This window comes from Camelus ferus, chromosome 22, assembly GCF_009834535.1.
Source record: "Camelus ferus isolate YT-003-E chromosome 22, BCGSAC_Cfer_1.0, whole genome shotgun sequence".
NCBI lineage: Eukaryota > Metazoa > Chordata > Mammalia > Artiodactyla > Camelidae > Camelus > Camelus ferus.
The window spans coordinates 20,796,847-20,813,085 of record NC_045717.1 but is presented as its reverse complement, the minus strand read 5'-3'; the positions used below and the strand labels follow the sequence as shown (position 1 = coordinate 20,813,085).

The following is a 16,239-nucleotide window of genomic DNA, read 5'->3' as shown; positions in this document are numbered from 1 at the left end:
ATAGTCCATTCTAGAATTCATATGGAATGTCAAGGAACTTGAAGAACCAAACTAATCTCAAAAAAGAAGAACAAAGTTGGGGGACCCACAATTCCTGACTTCAAAAGTTATTACAAAGCTACAGTAATCAAAACAGTGTGGTACTATATAAAGACAGATGTATAGACCATTGGGTTAGAATAGAGAGTCCAGAAATAAACCCTCATTACATATGGGGTCAAATGATTTTCAGCATGGGAGCCAAGACCATTCAATAGAACTGGTGACCCATGTACAAAAGAATGAAGTTGGATCTCTACCTTATTCATATACAAAAATTAACCCAAAATGGATCAAAGACCTAAAAATAAAGAGGTAAAACCATAAAACTCTTAGAAGCTTCATGACATTGGATTTGGCGATGATTTCTTGGATATGATACCAAAAGCACAGGCAGCAGAAGAAAAATAAGTTAGACTTCACCCAAGTTTAGAACCTTTGTGTAGCAAAGGACATTGTTCAGAGAGTGAAAAGGCAATTCACAGAATGGGAGAACGGTTTTGCAAATCACATTTTTCGTAAGGGATTAGTATCTAGAATCTATAAAGAACTCCTAAAACTTAACAACAACAAAACAACCCAATTAAAAAGCGGGAAAAGCACTTAAACATTTCTCCAAAGAAGATATGCAGATGGACAATAAACACATGAGAAGATGCTCAACACCATGAGTCATGAGGAAAATGCAAATCAAAACCCCAATGAGACACCACTACATACCTATTAGGATGGCTATTATTAAAAAAAACAAAAAAGGGAAATAACAAGTGTTGGCAAGCATGTGGAGAAACTGGAATATCTGTGCATTGCTGGTGGGAATATAAAGCCACTGTAGAAAACACTTTGGCAGCCCCCCAAAAACTTAAGTACAGAATTACCATGTAATCCAGCAATCCTACTCCTAGGTACATACACCCCCAAAGAATTTAAAGTTAGGACACAAACAGATACTTGTACATCAGTTTCCAGAGAAGCATTATTCACAATAGCCAAAAGGTAGAAATAACTCAAATGACCACCAGTGTGCCCATAAAGAGAATGTGGTGTATGTGTACAATGGAATATTACTCAGTCTTAAAAAAAGAAGTAAATTCTGACACAGGCTATGAAGTGAATGAACCCTGAAAACATGCTAAATGAAATAAGCCAGACACAAAAAGGCAAATATTGTACAATTCCACTCACATGAGGTCCCTAGATGAGTCAAATTCATAGAGAAAGCAGAATGGCGGGTGCCAGGGGCTGGGGGGAGGGAGAATGGGGAGTCAGTGTTTAAAGGGACAGAGTTTCAGTATGGGAAAACGAAAACATAATGGAGATGGATGGTGGGGATGGTTGCACCCACAAATTGAAGGTACTTAATGACACTGAATTTTACATTCAAGTTAAAATGGTAAATTTTATGTTGCATATATTTCATCATAATAAAAAAATCTCATGCAATGTATACCAAAAAGGGTGCAATTTACTATATGTTAATTTTTTTGAGTTTTTAAAAAATTTTTTCACGTAGTTAAACAGTGCATCTTTATCTTTGTCACATTTGCTTATCTATCTATCTATCTAACAGAGGTACTGGGGATTGAATCCAGGACTCCAAGCATGCTAAGCACGGACTCTACCAGTTAGCTATATACCTACCCCTCGGTATGTTAATTTTTTAAAGTAAATTAAAAAAAATAAAAACACTCTTAGGAAAAAATATGCTTAGCTCATGAGCTTGGGTCTTTGATGATAATGCCCGTTTATTGAGTACCTACTGTGTACCAGGTGCCAGGTTAGATTCTTTGAGGTATATAATAATTATAAGATACTTTTTCCATATTTACCGTGTCCCTGGCACTATCAAAGAGCATTGGACACATGAACTCAGTTAGGTCTCCCACCAAGCCTGTGAGTCGAGTTCTGTTAACATCCTGGTTCCATGAGGAGACTGAGGCACAGAGGGACAGTGAGGGGTTGGTGGCCTTGCTGCCTGAGAACCATGTCCCATCTCCCAAGGCCCAGCCTGGATTATGTGGCTCCGCGGAGTGCCACTGGGGAGGGGAGAGTCCTTCATACTGAGGACCTCACCTCTGCCCCCAGAACTGGAGCCACAGTTCAGGGAAGGTGAGACCCAAGCCCAGAGGATGCCCAACTAGCATTGTAGGCAGATCCTGCAGCCCATGGGGACTCAGCTCACGTAAGCAGGAGCCCAGAGGCCGGGATGGGAAGAGGAGGTTCCCTGGGGTCCTGCTGTTTGTGCTTCCTGGAGCGAATGTCCCCTGGGCTGTGGAAGGGGAGAGGGGAGAGGGTTTGGTCTGCTGAACTGCAGTCTGAGAAGGGGGTGGGTGGGTCTCAGCTGCCCCTCAGAGTCAGACCCTGGAGCTGTGGGGACTCACCCCTCCCTGACCTGCCACTGCTCATAGTGACTAGTTAGGCTGGAGGCTGTTTCAGCAATGTCCCAATGAGACCCAAAGCCACAAATTGCAGCCTGGGACAGCCAACAGGCCCTGACATCACAGCCGCACGCCCAGATAGTTCACCAGAAAGGAAATGACTTCTCCAAGACACCCCTTTGGACAGGCTGACCACTTGATGAAGTTTCTACCTGCCTTCACTCCTCTGGGGCCCCTAGGCCTGCCCACCTGGGCTCCCAAAGCATCAAACTGGGCCTCCTGAGGACTGTGCAGCCCAGGGGCAGATCCAGGCTTCAGAGAGTTCTGCCACAGGGGCCGATGGGAAACAAACAAGCAGCGGAGGGTGGGGAGAGTAGGGAAAGAGGACATATCCCAGTTGATAAAAATCATCACAATGAATGTAGTCAAATGTTCTTGAATGTCACATGCTAGGCACACTGCTATGCCCAAACAAACCCTAACACCCCATTTCCCAGAGAAAGAAACTGAGGCACAAACAGGATGAGTAACTCGGCTAGTGGTAAAGCAAGGATTTGAACCTGGTAGTAAATCACCGGTGTCTGTCTTCCCCAGGCAGGCCTGGCATCTGTCCGGGCTCCCTGCCCCACTCCACCTGACTCCCTCGTAGGAGGTGCCGGGCAGCCTTTATGGAAAGGCCTGGCATTTGCTTTGTGAAGGTCACACGGAGGCTGGGGGCGGGTGCTGGTGTGTGTCTGCCAGGCGGGCGCGTGGTGCCAGGTGACATGGCTGTTTGTGGGGCTGGGTGTGCAAGGAGGGTCTGTGTGTGTGTGAGTCAGGGTGTGTGTGTGTTCAGGAGTATTCAGTGCAGATAGTTGTCTGTGTGGATCTGCATGTCTGTATTTGTGAGAGGAGTCTGGGTGTTGGTGGTGCCTGTGTGGATCTGTGTGTACATATCTGTGTGTCTGTCTATGGTCTGTGTGACCTTGGGAGAGTGTACCTATGTGCCACACACGTGCTGTAACTGTCCCCGACTCTTCAGTGGGTATGAGGTATGAATGGTCCTATGTATGGCCATGTGCAGGTAAGAATCAGGCCTGGGTATCTGTTGTGATGAGAGTGTGTGTTCCTGCAGTCACTGTAGTGTGAGACTAGGGTTTCTACGGTATGTTTGTCATCATGACCCTGGGTCAACTGCGGGGTTCTCTTTTTGGCCCCAGCAGCCAGAAGCCCCATGCCTAGCATGGTAAACACCAGGTGACCCCGATTACCCTGTGAAAGTGTCCATGTTTGTGTGTTGTGTGACTGTGTCTGTGGAGCATGTGTGTCCCCCTATTGGAGAGCGTGTGTGTCCAGGTGTCTGAAGAGGTTGGTGCAGGGAGCAAGAATAAGGCTGGAGTACCCTGAGAATTCTGAGACCCTAAAGATCGTGTCTCTGCCCCAGCACTGCCCAGCTGATTCTAAATACCCCTCCCAAGTTCCAGCAGGAACCTCTTCCCCACCCCCACCCCAGCTTGGTTTTCAGCCTGGCTGCCCCAGCAAGGAAGGAGGGAGGGTAAGGCACTGGAGGCACTGAGCAGAGCAAGGCTGGAGGGACCTGGCTTGAAGCCAGTGGCCCGGGAGTGGAGCCCAGGTGACGCTGGACACCCATATTTGCCGCCAGAATGAATGCCAGAAGCCCAGGTTTAGGGGCACAAAGAGCCTGAAGGGATCCCACCCTGAGTAGGTAGGAAGGGGGCAGGATTCAGCACCGCTTCTGAGGGGCACCACCTGCAGGAAGCCCTCAGCAGCACCCAGACAGTTTAGGGACAGGGAAAGGCGTGGCAGGCAGACCCTGGAAGCCACTTTGGGGGTTCCTCCAAGACAGAATGCCCCTACCCACCCAAAGCAGCCAGAGCCTCTGGTGGCAAAGGAAAGGACAGGCCGAGTGCCACCCACCTGACAGATCTGCCTGGAGGGTACCAACAGGTGTCCTCGTCGCTGAAGGAGAAGTGGATCAGGGACTCAGGGCCCGCGGGGGGCAGTGCCAGGGCAGGGGGCCGGGGCCGGGCCCGGGGCGCTGCACTGGAGCGCATGAGTGCCAGGCGCCGTTGGCGCGCGCATGAGGACGGCTGCACCCTGGTGTGGCGTGCACCGCTCGCCAGGCCCGAGGTGTCTGCGGCAGCCGCCGCCGGCGCCGCCTGTACACCCGCCCTCCCGGTGACCCCCCCCAAGGGGCGGCCCCGGGCGTTCAGGCGTCCCCTCGTCCGCAGCGCCTGGGCTGGCTCCCCTGCCTGCCTCCTCCTGCAGGGGCCCTGCGGAACGCTGCTCACACTTCCCGCCTGCCTCCCTTCCCCCGGGCCTCGGAGGGTGCCCCGGGCTCCGGTTTCCCGGGCTCCGAGCCCGCCTCTGGCCACGCCTTCTCCCCCCCTCCCCCTGACGTCGAGCTGGGCCAGCTAGAGGTCTCTGAACGCGGTGCGTGCCGCGGGGAACCACTTGCCCGAGGACGGAGTGCGGGGTCCAGTGAAAAAAAACCCCAGGGGGGGGACGATGGATGCTGGGAGGTGGAACTGGGGGCTTGGAGGGCGGCGGAAGAGAGACAGGAGAGAGAGAGAAGTGAAGACAGAGACACAGAGAGAAACCGGAGACAGCAAATGATTCCCCGCACCACACCCTCCCCAACCCCATGCCGGGCTTCCAGAGGCCTCGATCGCTCCTCCTTATCTCTCCCGTCCCGAATCTCTTCCCGAGTCCAGATGCAGGGCTAGCGTCCTGTCCCTACAGTGCCCTCTTCTCAGCCTGTGTCCCTGGACTCAGATTCTAAACAAGAGCATGCGGGGAGTAGGGCAGAGCGGGGCAACCAGAGAAGCCCCCAGAGCCAGAAACCCCCAGAGCCAGCCCGTGCCTACCTCTGGGCTATCAACCTCAGTTTCCAAGATAAACGGACACTGGAAAGCCAGGCCGGATGTGGCCTCCAGGCTCCTCACCCCCAGGCTTCCCGCTCCCGCTGCCCACCCCGGGTCTGGCCAGGAAGGGAACTTCCATTTGCCCTCCTTGCCTGGTGCGGGCGGTGACATCCCCAAGCCTCCTAGCAAGGCATCCTCTAGAGGGCGGAGCTGGCCCCATTTCCCGGGCCGTTAGACTGAGGATAACACAACTGAATACACGTCCTCAGATCACCCTGGATGGCAGGTTGGCCTCGCTCCCTCAAAGCGTGACCGCAGCTTCAGGTCTGCACAGGAAGTGGGAGGAACATAGCATTTATTGAGCGCCTACTGCATGCCTTATCAGATGTCTCCACAGCAACCCTGGCGAGCAGAGATGATTTTTATCGTTGCCCTGTGACGAAGAGGAAGAGTGAGGCTGGAAGAGCCAGCTACGGATCCCAGACCGCGTCGCGAGCCAGACGTCCAGGGGATACTCTAACCCACAGCCACCAGTGCGCACTTACCCGGCCCAAGCCTGGCGGCCGAAATCCTGAAAGCTGCGGAGAAGCCGAAGGCGCCTGCGGAAAGTTGGGGACGGGCTGGCAAAGAAGACCGGCGAAGAAGGCGGCGAACGTGGGCGGCGGGGCGAGCGCCGGGCCGGGGGCTCGGGCAGGAACGCCTCGTCCTCGGTGGCCGCCGCTGCCGCCGCCGGGAAGGCCACCAGCTGCAGCTCGGGGATGCGGCCCAGGCCGCGCGGCCGCGCCATGGCCGCGGGGGGCGCGGGGCGGCCCCGCCTTGGCGGGCGCTGGGGAGCAGCGCCGCCCGCCCCGCGCGGCCCACGCAGGCCGGCGGCCCTTCTCTGGGGCCCACGCGCCCCACCCCGCCCGCCCGCCTTGGCCCTTCCGGCTACGCGCTGGGGCCGCCCCCGGGGCGGGGCGGGTCTGGGGCGCCCCACAGACCCTAGGCACTCCCTGCAGTCCTTCTGACGTCTTCACAATCACCGGAAGAGTCTCTACAAACACCCGGGCTGTCCCCCAAATCTCTGGGGCACTCACACACATACACACGTTGGTGATGTTGTGAGCTTCCACAGACCTTAGGGGCATCCCCGAAGTCCCTCAGACAGCCCCACAATCCCAGGGAGTGCACCCACTATCCCTGAGATGTCCCCACACAACCCAGAAGTGCCCACCAAATCCCTGTGTTCCCCCACAAAACCCAGAGGTGCTCTGAGAGGCTCCCATAGACCCTGGACACTCTCATAGCTCCCCAGGTGCCCCCCTCTATGTCCTCGCCGTTACTGAGACATCCCCACAAACCCCAAGGGCATCCCAAGAACACCAGGAGGTACCCACAAATGCCAGGGGTACTCTGAGAACCCATGAGAAGTCTCTTCAGATGCCAGGACAACCACCACAGTTCCTCAGAATTCACCCAAACCCTCAGGAGCACTCTCAGCATCCCTGAGTCATGCAGAGACCCTCCAAACACCCCAAGAATCTCCCACAGCCACAGAGCATCCCCACAGACCTCATGAAAGGCCCCCCAATCCTAGGGTCCCTCCTTAGAATCTGAGGCACCTCTTAGAATTGGGGCCCCCACAGCTCATAAGGTAGCTCCAAGAATCTGACATCCCCTCAGTACTGACTTCTGTGGGACCCAGCAGTGGTGGCTCTGAATGCCCAACCACTGTGACTCTGTGGGAGGTATATTATCCCCTTGCACAAATGGGGAAACTGAGACTCAGAATGGTGAAGATTCCTGAGTAAAGTCAGCTAGCTACTTATTCCAGCACCCACCCCACCTATCTGTGGCTCTTGGGGGTTAGGGAAGTGGGAGAGACAATGTTTAAAATAAGACACTAGAACAAATCTTTATTTTAAATCTAAATCGCCTCAGTGAATATCTTTCCCTGTCTACCTGTTGGCTCCGATATCAAGGGGTCCAAAGTTGGATGGCCTAGGCTTGAGTCTGGCCTCTGCCATCTCTTATTCATTTGACCTTGAGCCAGTCACTTCATTTCACTGAGCCTCAGTTTTCCCACCTGTAAAATGGGTAGAATAACACTACACACCTCATATCTGGACATGTAAAAGGCTCAGAAAAGCATCTGGACATACTAAGCACTCAGTGTTAGCTACAACTATTGTTACTGGAAAAAACATTTATGGAGAGCTTATAATGTGCAAGCCACATACTGGCCAGAGGATACAGACGATGCTGCTGCTGCTGCTGCTGATGATGACCACAGTTAACCTTCAGAATGCTTCCTGTGCGTTCAGTGCCTGCAACTATGATTTCATTTAATCCTCACAAAATGCCCACCAAGAGATACTATGGTCCCATTTTAATGGATGGGAAAACTGAGCCTTAGAAAGAAACAACATAGGTCAAGGTCACATAGCCAATGAGTGGCTAAGCTAAGCTCTAGACCAGTGGTTGTCTCCTTTTATTTCACAATCGCCTCCCTAAGTGGCTTTTTAGACCTCTCCCCTCATTGCCTCCTCCATAAATGTAATGCCATAGATATACTGTTTATCTATTTATGTACTAGGTGTATATCTGGATTTTATACATAAAAGTAAGATTTTTTTTTTCACACGTCCAGTCCAAGAATCAAATTTCACCCCCTTGGAGGTGATGTCACCTGGGAATGCAGGGTTTCCCAACCTTGGCAAAACCAACCTTTGGCACCCGGTAATCCTTTGTCCTGGGGGGGGGGCAGTCCTGTGTGGTAATAGCAGTAGCAGAATCCCTGGCTCCTCCCCACTAGATGCCAGCAGCACCTAGTCATGACAACTAAAAATGTCTCCAGTCATTGCCACATGTCCCCTGGGGGGGCAGAATTGCCCCTGATGCCGGCTGAGAACTGTTGCTCTAAACCCATTAAGACCTATGCCCTGGCTACCAGGACCCCTAAGTCCATTCATTCACGCTTATCTGCCCTCAGGTTCCCCGTATTGTTTGGCTGATTCTTCAGATCAGACTTTGGGAATAGACCCATTTCAGAAATGGGGAAGCCAAGGCCCAGAGAGGGAAGTGATTTGGCTAGGGTCACCCAGCCTAGAAGGAACACAGATGGATTATGAGTTGAGTTGTCTGACTAGAGGGACTGGGATTCTGGCCACTTGGCTACACAGGCCCTTCACATTTCAGTTTCCTTTCAGCCCAGTGACTTTTGACCCTTCCTAGGAAGTCAGATGTAAACTGAGGTCTAAAGCCAATACTGACCGTGGCCTACAAGGCCCTACATTAGCTGCCCCATCACCTCCCTGCTTCATTTCCTTCCAGCATCACTTGATCACTCTGCCCCAGACACACTTGCTGTCCTGCTTTTCTTCCAACGTATCAGACGGGCTTCTACCTCAGGACCTTTGCACTGGCTGTTCCCTCTGCTTGTCACCGTCATTCTTCAGACACCCACATGACATCCTTTTTCACTTCATTTAAGTCTCTGCTCAAATGTCACCTCCTCAGAGACATTTCCTGACCTCAAGGTCCTTCTCTTCTTCTTGTCCCATGTGTCACCAACTGGAATTTGCTATTTCTTCCTCACCCACTACCCCGAGAATGCCAGGACGGCAGGGACTGGGTCCATTTCATTCTTTACCACAGCCTGAGGATGCTCAATCAATGCTTGTGGAATGAATGGCAGCGTTGCAGATGAGGAAAATGAGGCTTTGACCGGTGAAATCCTTTCCCAAGGCCACATAGCAAGTCAAGGGCAAAGGCTGGATTTGGTATCCCACTCAGGAGTGAAATCGGTGGGCTCAGATGCCACCAAAACTCTGTACTCACGCTGCCAGTCTGTAGCTCCCCTAGTCCCAAAGTCCTAATTTCCTGCAATTCCAAGGAGCTGGCAGTCAATCTGTTAGTGGTGAAGAAGTGGGCACCCTGGCAGCCAGGGCTTGGGTTTGTGGTTTGGGGGATGCCCCCCTTTCTCTCTGCGGAGGAAGTGCGTTTTGAGGAAGTGCAGTTCTCAAAACACCAGCTTCAACGTCAGCCATCTCAGCCTTACCACAGCCCTAGGGGTGGGCAGATCTTATTCAGCCCCCTTTGCTGAGAAGGAAACAGGGCAGGGGGTATGATGCTGGCCTAGCGTCACGCAGTGAGTCAGCGGGCAGGGCTACAATCTGAATCTCACCCACTGGTCTGGAGCCTAGGAGACCTGGCTTTTAACCCTGATTCTGCCCTTCCTTGCTTGGGTGACCTTGGGCAAATAACTTTCTCCGTTTCCTCGGCAAGAATGGAAAGCCAAAGATGCCGTGAGTTAAAACGCAGCTTGGTGTTGGGAAGCCCTGGCATGGGCATCATTGGCATGGGCAAGCGCGCCTGGAGGCGAGACGGGAACTCCGCGTCCTCAACTTTTCCGCCAAGTTCCTCTCCACCCGCCAGGCGGCCGTCTCCACCACGCTCGGCTTGGAGTGGAGGATGGAGGGAGCGGCCTGGTCCCGACGCGCGGAGGGCGAGGACCTCACCCGCAGCCTGCGGTCGGCCGCCTGGCGCCCGCTCTCCGGGGCGCTCAATAAACATGAAATTATAATACGGAGCGCCGCGGCAGTGGCGGCGGCGGCGATTTTGCTCTGCTCGGGGACCAGAGTCCCGGAGGCAGGTCCGGACTCCGAGCGCACACTCAGCCTGAGCCTTTCCTGTCACCCAGCAGAGGGCGCGCGGAGGGAGGGGCGCGAGGAGAGCTCTGCTCCCGATACACATGCAGGGATGTGGGAGCGCCAGGGACTGGGGGAGGCGAAGACCCAAGTGGAGCCATGGGCCAGAGAGATACCCCGGTCCGACTGCGTCCACCCACTCCTGGGGCCAAGCAGCGTACCCTCCTCGGTGGGGAGAATCTAGGGGGTCCAAAAGGAGTCATACTTTGGCCCCGCCCCCAATTCAGGCAAGTCCCCCCCACCTCACCACCAGAGTCCTTCTCTTCCTCCCTCTCCATCTGCCTCTTGACTGATCGCGGCGGTGCGGTGACTCAGCCCCATGGGGCGCCGGGAGCGCAGGCTCTTACATCCCCAGGTCTGGAGGGGGGCTGTGGATGCCATCTCAGATATGGGGCAGTGCCCTCTCTCTGGAGGTGCCTGTGATTCAAGTCCGGAGGGCTCTCTGGATCCGCTTTTTGGTGGCTGCATGAGTTTCAACGCGGGTAGCGCAGGAGCCCCCTGAGTGTGCACCCTTTCTGAAGAACTGGGCTGGCAGAATACCCATTCTAAGGAGTGAGGTTCCCATTGGAGGCCTCTCAGTTTCCCCTTCCTCCTTCTGCCTGGGGGTGGGAGGAAGATGCTGGCACTAATGCCCTCCCTCCAGCCACAGCCACTGGAGGCTACACAGGCCCACAGTGAAACAGAAAACTGAGCCCCTGTGGGGATGTGGTTGAGGTTCCCATTTTTCCTTCCCACCCTAGAGGAGCAGGGGAGCAGGGTCTACCACGGCCTCGCCTCCTCTCCCAAATCTGGCTCTGTGAGTGACTATCTACCGAACGTTCACTGTGTTAAGTCCTTTACTCACATCCCCAGTCTCACAGACCTGATCCCCACAAGGCAGTGCCAACAACAGCGCCACTTTGGGTGGGGAAACTGGGGCTCAGAGATGGTAAGACATTTGTGCCAGGACACACAGGCATCAGACAGACCCGTGTTAGAATCTCAGCTCTGCCATTTCCTGGTTGTGTGAACTTGGGTAAGAAGGAGAAAGCACTTTGTCCCTCTGGGCCTCAGTTTCTCTATCTGCCCAACAGGAATACCTCACTGGGCACTGGGGATGAAGATGTGTGGAAAAGTCCCTGGCATGGAGCCCAAGAGTGAGCCATCACAAGCTAGATCCCACTGAGACAATGATGATTATTACCACTCAGCTACTGTCACCAGAGAGTCAGCACCCCAGAGACCAGGGTCGGGGGGTCCCTGGGGCTTTAAAAGGGAAGAGTGCCCTGTTCCTCTTGCACCCTGCCCCTTCCTGGGTCTCTTAGACAGTGACCTGAGCCAGTTTGGTGTGCTGTCCCTGGTCCTGGCATTTCCTGTTGATTCCAGCTTTGTTTTCCTTCAGCTTCTTTTCAATTCCCTCTGGGAACTAGCAGGCCGTGTGTGCTGGACCTATAACACAACTTCCTGGTCGGGGCAGGAGTGCTGGGGCTGCGTGAGCCCTGAATGGAGACAAATGGGTGACATGGAGGCTGTGGTGCCTGCTGGAAGTCCCCAGAGATAGCTAGAATAGTAGGGTCCCAGCCTAGAGGGACCTCAGACAGGAACTCCAGGAGTGAGAGACCTGAATGTGACTGTCTTACTGATGCTCCAGGCAGAGGGGTGCCCATGGGAGTCAGGCAAAGCACAGTCAAAGGCATCAGTCATCCATTTCACCAGAGCACAAAGTCAGAACCCAGAGCACCATCAGAACATGAGGTGGTTAAAGGACAGAACAGCAGGCAGATGGGAGCACACCCCAAAAATCAGAGCACCGACTCCCAGACACTGACACACAAGTAGCCGAGAGCACGCCACAGTGTCTCAATCACAGTGTCCCAAGGAGCATGGACAGTCCTGCTGACACAATCACATTGTCCCCAGGAGTATACACATCACAGTGCCACTGTCACTGCATCCCAGAAACACACACTATCACAATCACTGTCCTAGGAACACACACAGCCACCCTGTTATCACTGTCCCGGAAGTACACAGTCACTCTGTCACAATCACTGTCTCAGAGGCACACCATCACCTTGTCACAATCACTGTCCTGGGAGCATAGTGATTGTGTTACAGTCACTACATCCTACAGTCACTCTGTTACAATCACAGCATCCTAGGGGCACACACAGTGACACAATCACAATGTCCTGGGAGCACATACAGCCACACTGTCACAATCACAGTACTCCAGTAGCACAGTCAGCCTGTCACAATCACAGCACTCCAGGGGCACACACAGTCACCCTGCAAAATCATTGTGTCCCAGGACCACACAAAGTCACTGTCACAATCACTGTCCCAGAAGCATGCAGTCACATAATCATAGTCCTGGGAGCACACAGTCAACATGTCACAAACTACCCTATCCTGGAAGCACACACAGTCCCACTGCCACAATCACAGGACCCCAGAAGCCAGGCAGAGCATGCAGCCGAGGCAGCCACAGCTGTTCATCCCCAACAGCTGGAGCAAACTCAGGTCAGTGAGAGGATACACAGCACACACCCCAACACTAACACCATCACCTGGGGAGGCCGGCACTCCCTCACCCTGTGCTGGGACTGTGTGACCCCTGGCACTGTTCCCTCTCTCTGGGCAGCTACTGAACCCTAACACTCTTGCCCTGAAAGGAGGCTCCAACACAGCACACAGGCCCCCAAACACAGTGCTCCCCCAAGAGGCCCCTTTTAGATTACTGACCCCAGCAGCAGGGCAAGTCTACGAATTCCGCCTCCAATACAGTCCTCCCCACTCTAGAAGGAAACTAAGAGACCCCCAGCCTGCAGGAAACATTGTGGTCCTAGCAGGCAGCTCCCCCCTCCACTACAGATTGACCCCTAGGACATCCCCACAGTGAATCTAACCCTTAGTACAGTGACCGCAGGAAAGCCCTGTCGAGTGGTACCCAGCTTAGCCACTGTCCTGCACTGTCACCAATGAAGGATATAGACCCTGAAATCTGCAGCCCTCAAACAAGACCCTGTTAATGCCACACGCAGCATGGTACCCCCTAACTCAACCCCAGGATCAGCTTCAGTCAGAAGCCTCGGGTAGGGGCCAGGTCCCGGACGCCCCCGCAGTAGAACTCCCCCCTCCGCCCCCCCCCGTCCCCCCCGTCAGTCACACTGACCCCACCCGCATCACAGCGCCCCCTGCGGTCAGCGGGCCGAGTTGCGTCCTCTCTGCGCGCCTATCCTCTCCGCGCGCGTCCGCCTCCCGGAGTCTTACCGCCTGCAGCTGCCTCCGCCCGCGCTGCCGCTGCCGGTGCCGTGAAAGGACGAGGGCCAGGACATGCGGGACGTGCGCAGGCCGGGCCGGTCGCTGGTGTCCACGGCGTCGGCGCGTTCTATGGGCCGGTGTGGCGACCGCTCGGGCTCGGCGCGCTCCGCGCTGTCCGAGTAGCCGCGCTGCTGGATACGGATCGGGGTCCGCGGCTGCCGCCACAGGTGCTGGGGGGGCGGCTTCAGGGTGGCCTGACCCTCCCGGGGCCCGGGCAAAGATAGAGACAGGCTTCTCTCCGAGGGGGCGGCCGGGGGCTCCATGGCCCTGGCCCCCACCTGCACCCCAGGGGGCCCCGGCCTCTCCAAGCTGCACCTGGTTCAGCTGCGCGAGAGCATACGCTCCCGGGGCCCCGTGGGTGCGCCTGGCCTCGGTGGGGCCATGGCGCCCCGGGGACAGACCCGGGGGCGCTACGGGCTGATTGCCCCCGGGCCGGTGCGAAGGCCTCCTGTCGGCGCCTGGCGCTCCGCTCGGTGCCCGGCAGCGCTCTCCGCACTCGGCGTCCCGCTCGGCGCCAGCCCCGGCTCCCCCGCCCCGTCCCGCCTCTCCCCGCCCCCTGCCCGCCGCGGCTGTCAGCGCCGCCCCCCTCCTCCTCTGTCCGGGCCAGTGGGGGGCAGCCACCCAAGGAGGGGGGGCCCTCCCCACCCACGCAGAGCACCGCTCCCGGCGGGGAGGGGGCGCCGGAACTCGGCTCTCTCCAGAGCGCCTTGCCTAGCCGCAGCGCGCACGGGCACAAAGGAGTTAAACGGTTAATCCGATCGTGAAGGAGACACCCGACTGGTTGCCGGTGTGTCAGTCAGTCCGTCCATCATGGTGGGGGCGGAGCCCAGTGCTGGCTTGTCCTCGCTGCTACCCCTGCCAGAGGGAGCTTGTGGGAAGTGGTCTCGGTGACACGGGACCCGCTGCGGCGGGCAGCGACGGTGTTCGGGGACTCTCCTGTTGGCGGGTTGGAGGATGGTGATGGTGTGTGCCCAGGGCAGGATGTGCGCGCACGTGGCCTCTTCCGAGGGCTGTCTGTGTTTTCGGTGCCTGCTCGAAGTGTGTGTGCGCACGTGGTTAGCTGCTGAGGTCTGCCTGTTTCTCTGGATTTCGCTGTGTGTGTATCTGTGGGTGAGGAATACACATGTGCTGTCTGTTTGGAGGGTGTGCGCTTCTACAGGGTCTGTCCTGGTGGCCTGGGGGCTGTGCATGTGTTCCCACGCGATTGGGTGTGTACTGTGGTCTGTCCGCGCTTGCGGAGTTGTGCACTCGATTCAGCCGCTGTTGTGTGCTGTGGTGGCTGAGAGAAATCAATATGTGTTAGTGTGTGTGTGTGTGTGTGTGTATGGGAGGGTCGGCCTGGAGCCGCTTTGGGGTATTTCTGGGGTGTGTCCCTTTGGTTCCTGTGTGGCTCCAGGAGGACACCCGGTGGCTGATATCCCGACTGCCCGCCCACCGCTCTGTGTATCGCTGCCTCTTCGAAAGCGCTTCTGCAGGAAGTAAACTGAGGCAGGTCCTGAGCAACCTCGGGATGCACCCATGCCCTTTTCAGGCGAGTAAACAGCCGCGCCTCCTCTCCGCTGCCCCCGCCGACAAAGCCCCCCTTCCGGCACCTAAATCGGGAGTCGCCGTGACTCACGCTCCCGCCTCCCCCAGCGCCGCGCTGAGCGAGCGAACAGAGAGCTAGCGGGATCCGAGCGCCTCCCCTTTCTCCCCGCCCCGGCCCGGACTGAGCCCTGGTGGCGGTGGCGGTGGCGGTGGCGGTGGCGGCGGCGGCCGGGCAGGGGGAGCGCACGCACCCCTGCGCCGCATCCCCGGGTCCCATGAGCTCTGGTATTAACCAGCTCGCGTGCGCGTTGGCGGCGTCGGCGGAACTAGGCCCCGCCCCAGTGCGCCCCCCTCAAGGACTCCCCGGGGCAGGTCGTGCTGTCTGCCACCGCCCTCCCTCCGCACTGTTCTTATTAAAAAAAAAAAAAAAAAAAAAAAAAAGCCCGTCTCCAACTGCCTCAGCCGCTTTTCTCCCCGCCAGAGGGGGCTCCCTGCGTGGGCGAACGCGGAGAAAGAACCGCCCTGCCATTGGCAGCCGCTGGATGTCCCAGAGGCCAGAACTGTGTCCCTCACTTCTCTCAGGGACCCTCCCCACAAGTGTGCACTCAAAAAGACTACTAAGGAGATCGGCAAGTCCTCCCCAGATCACTTGAGGGTCTTGGGCTGGACCAAATTCTTGGGGGATGGACATGGGTAACACTGGATGCGCGGGCTGGGGGTGGGGGTCAGGTCACAGCGGAGCTTGCAGAAAAAGGAAGGCTCAAGGCAGTGGGCCAGAGCTGGAGCTGTGGCCTGAACCAGGCAGAAGATAGAGGGATTTCTTTTTTTTGGTAGTGGTGGGGTTACATTAGATTCCTGGAAAGGGAATGACAGTCACTTCCTCCCCCATCTGGAAATGAACCATTGTACCATGACCCAGGCAGACTCTGAAGCCCTCCAATTGGGTATATAAAGGGCTGGGTCGGGAGACTGAAGCTGCAGAGAACAGTAGCCCGAGAAGGGAGGGCAGTGAGGTCAGGGGCCCCGCCAGCAGCCAGGACCAGCTCAGCTGTCTGGCCTTCAAATTCATCCTTTGGCCAAGGTGGGGGTTGAAGTGCCCTCTGAGGACCCCAAATGAGAAAAAGCAAGGTAAGTGCAGTGTGAAGCTGGACTCAGGAGGAAAAAGCCAGTCCAGACCTCCTCCAGGGTCCCACCAACCTCTTTTAAGGCCTACAAGAAACTGCATCTTCCCAAAAAGGGAAATAGATGGCACACAGCAGCCTGCTGGGGGGGGGGGGCTCACTCCCTAGCCTGTCCCGGTTCTCTGATTATGGGAGCATCATTGGGCACTAGAGGGTTGAAACCCTTTCTGAAATTCTGCCCCTTGCTGACTCAGCCAGCTCCAAAATGGAAGAAGGGGTTCCTAGAGGCTGCAACAGGGGCCTCTTGGGGGATGGATGT

At 55.9% G+C, this 16,239-nt stretch overlaps 1 protein-coding gene across 6 annotated transcripts in view; it reads right to left on the bottom strand.

The window, feature by feature from the left end:
- The window catches only part of PDE4A (phosphodiesterase 4A), a 34,155-nt gene extending 20,620 nt beyond the window's left edge, over nt 1–13,535 (bottom strand). Inside the window, exon 1 of one of the 6 annotated variants that reach the window (XM_032465619.1) lies at nt 13,222–13,535. In XM_032465619.1, coding sequence (XP_032321510.1) covers nt 13,222–13,535 — 314 coding nt within the window. Of the gene's footprint in view, nt 1–4,334; nt 4,735–5,826; nt 6,195–13,221 lie in introns of those variants that run through there. The other 5 variants (XM_032465622.1, XM_014554792.2, XM_032465620.1 and 2 more) reach the window with 5 other exon arrangements.
- Nucleotides 13,536–16,239: the final 2,704 nt, after the last annotated feature.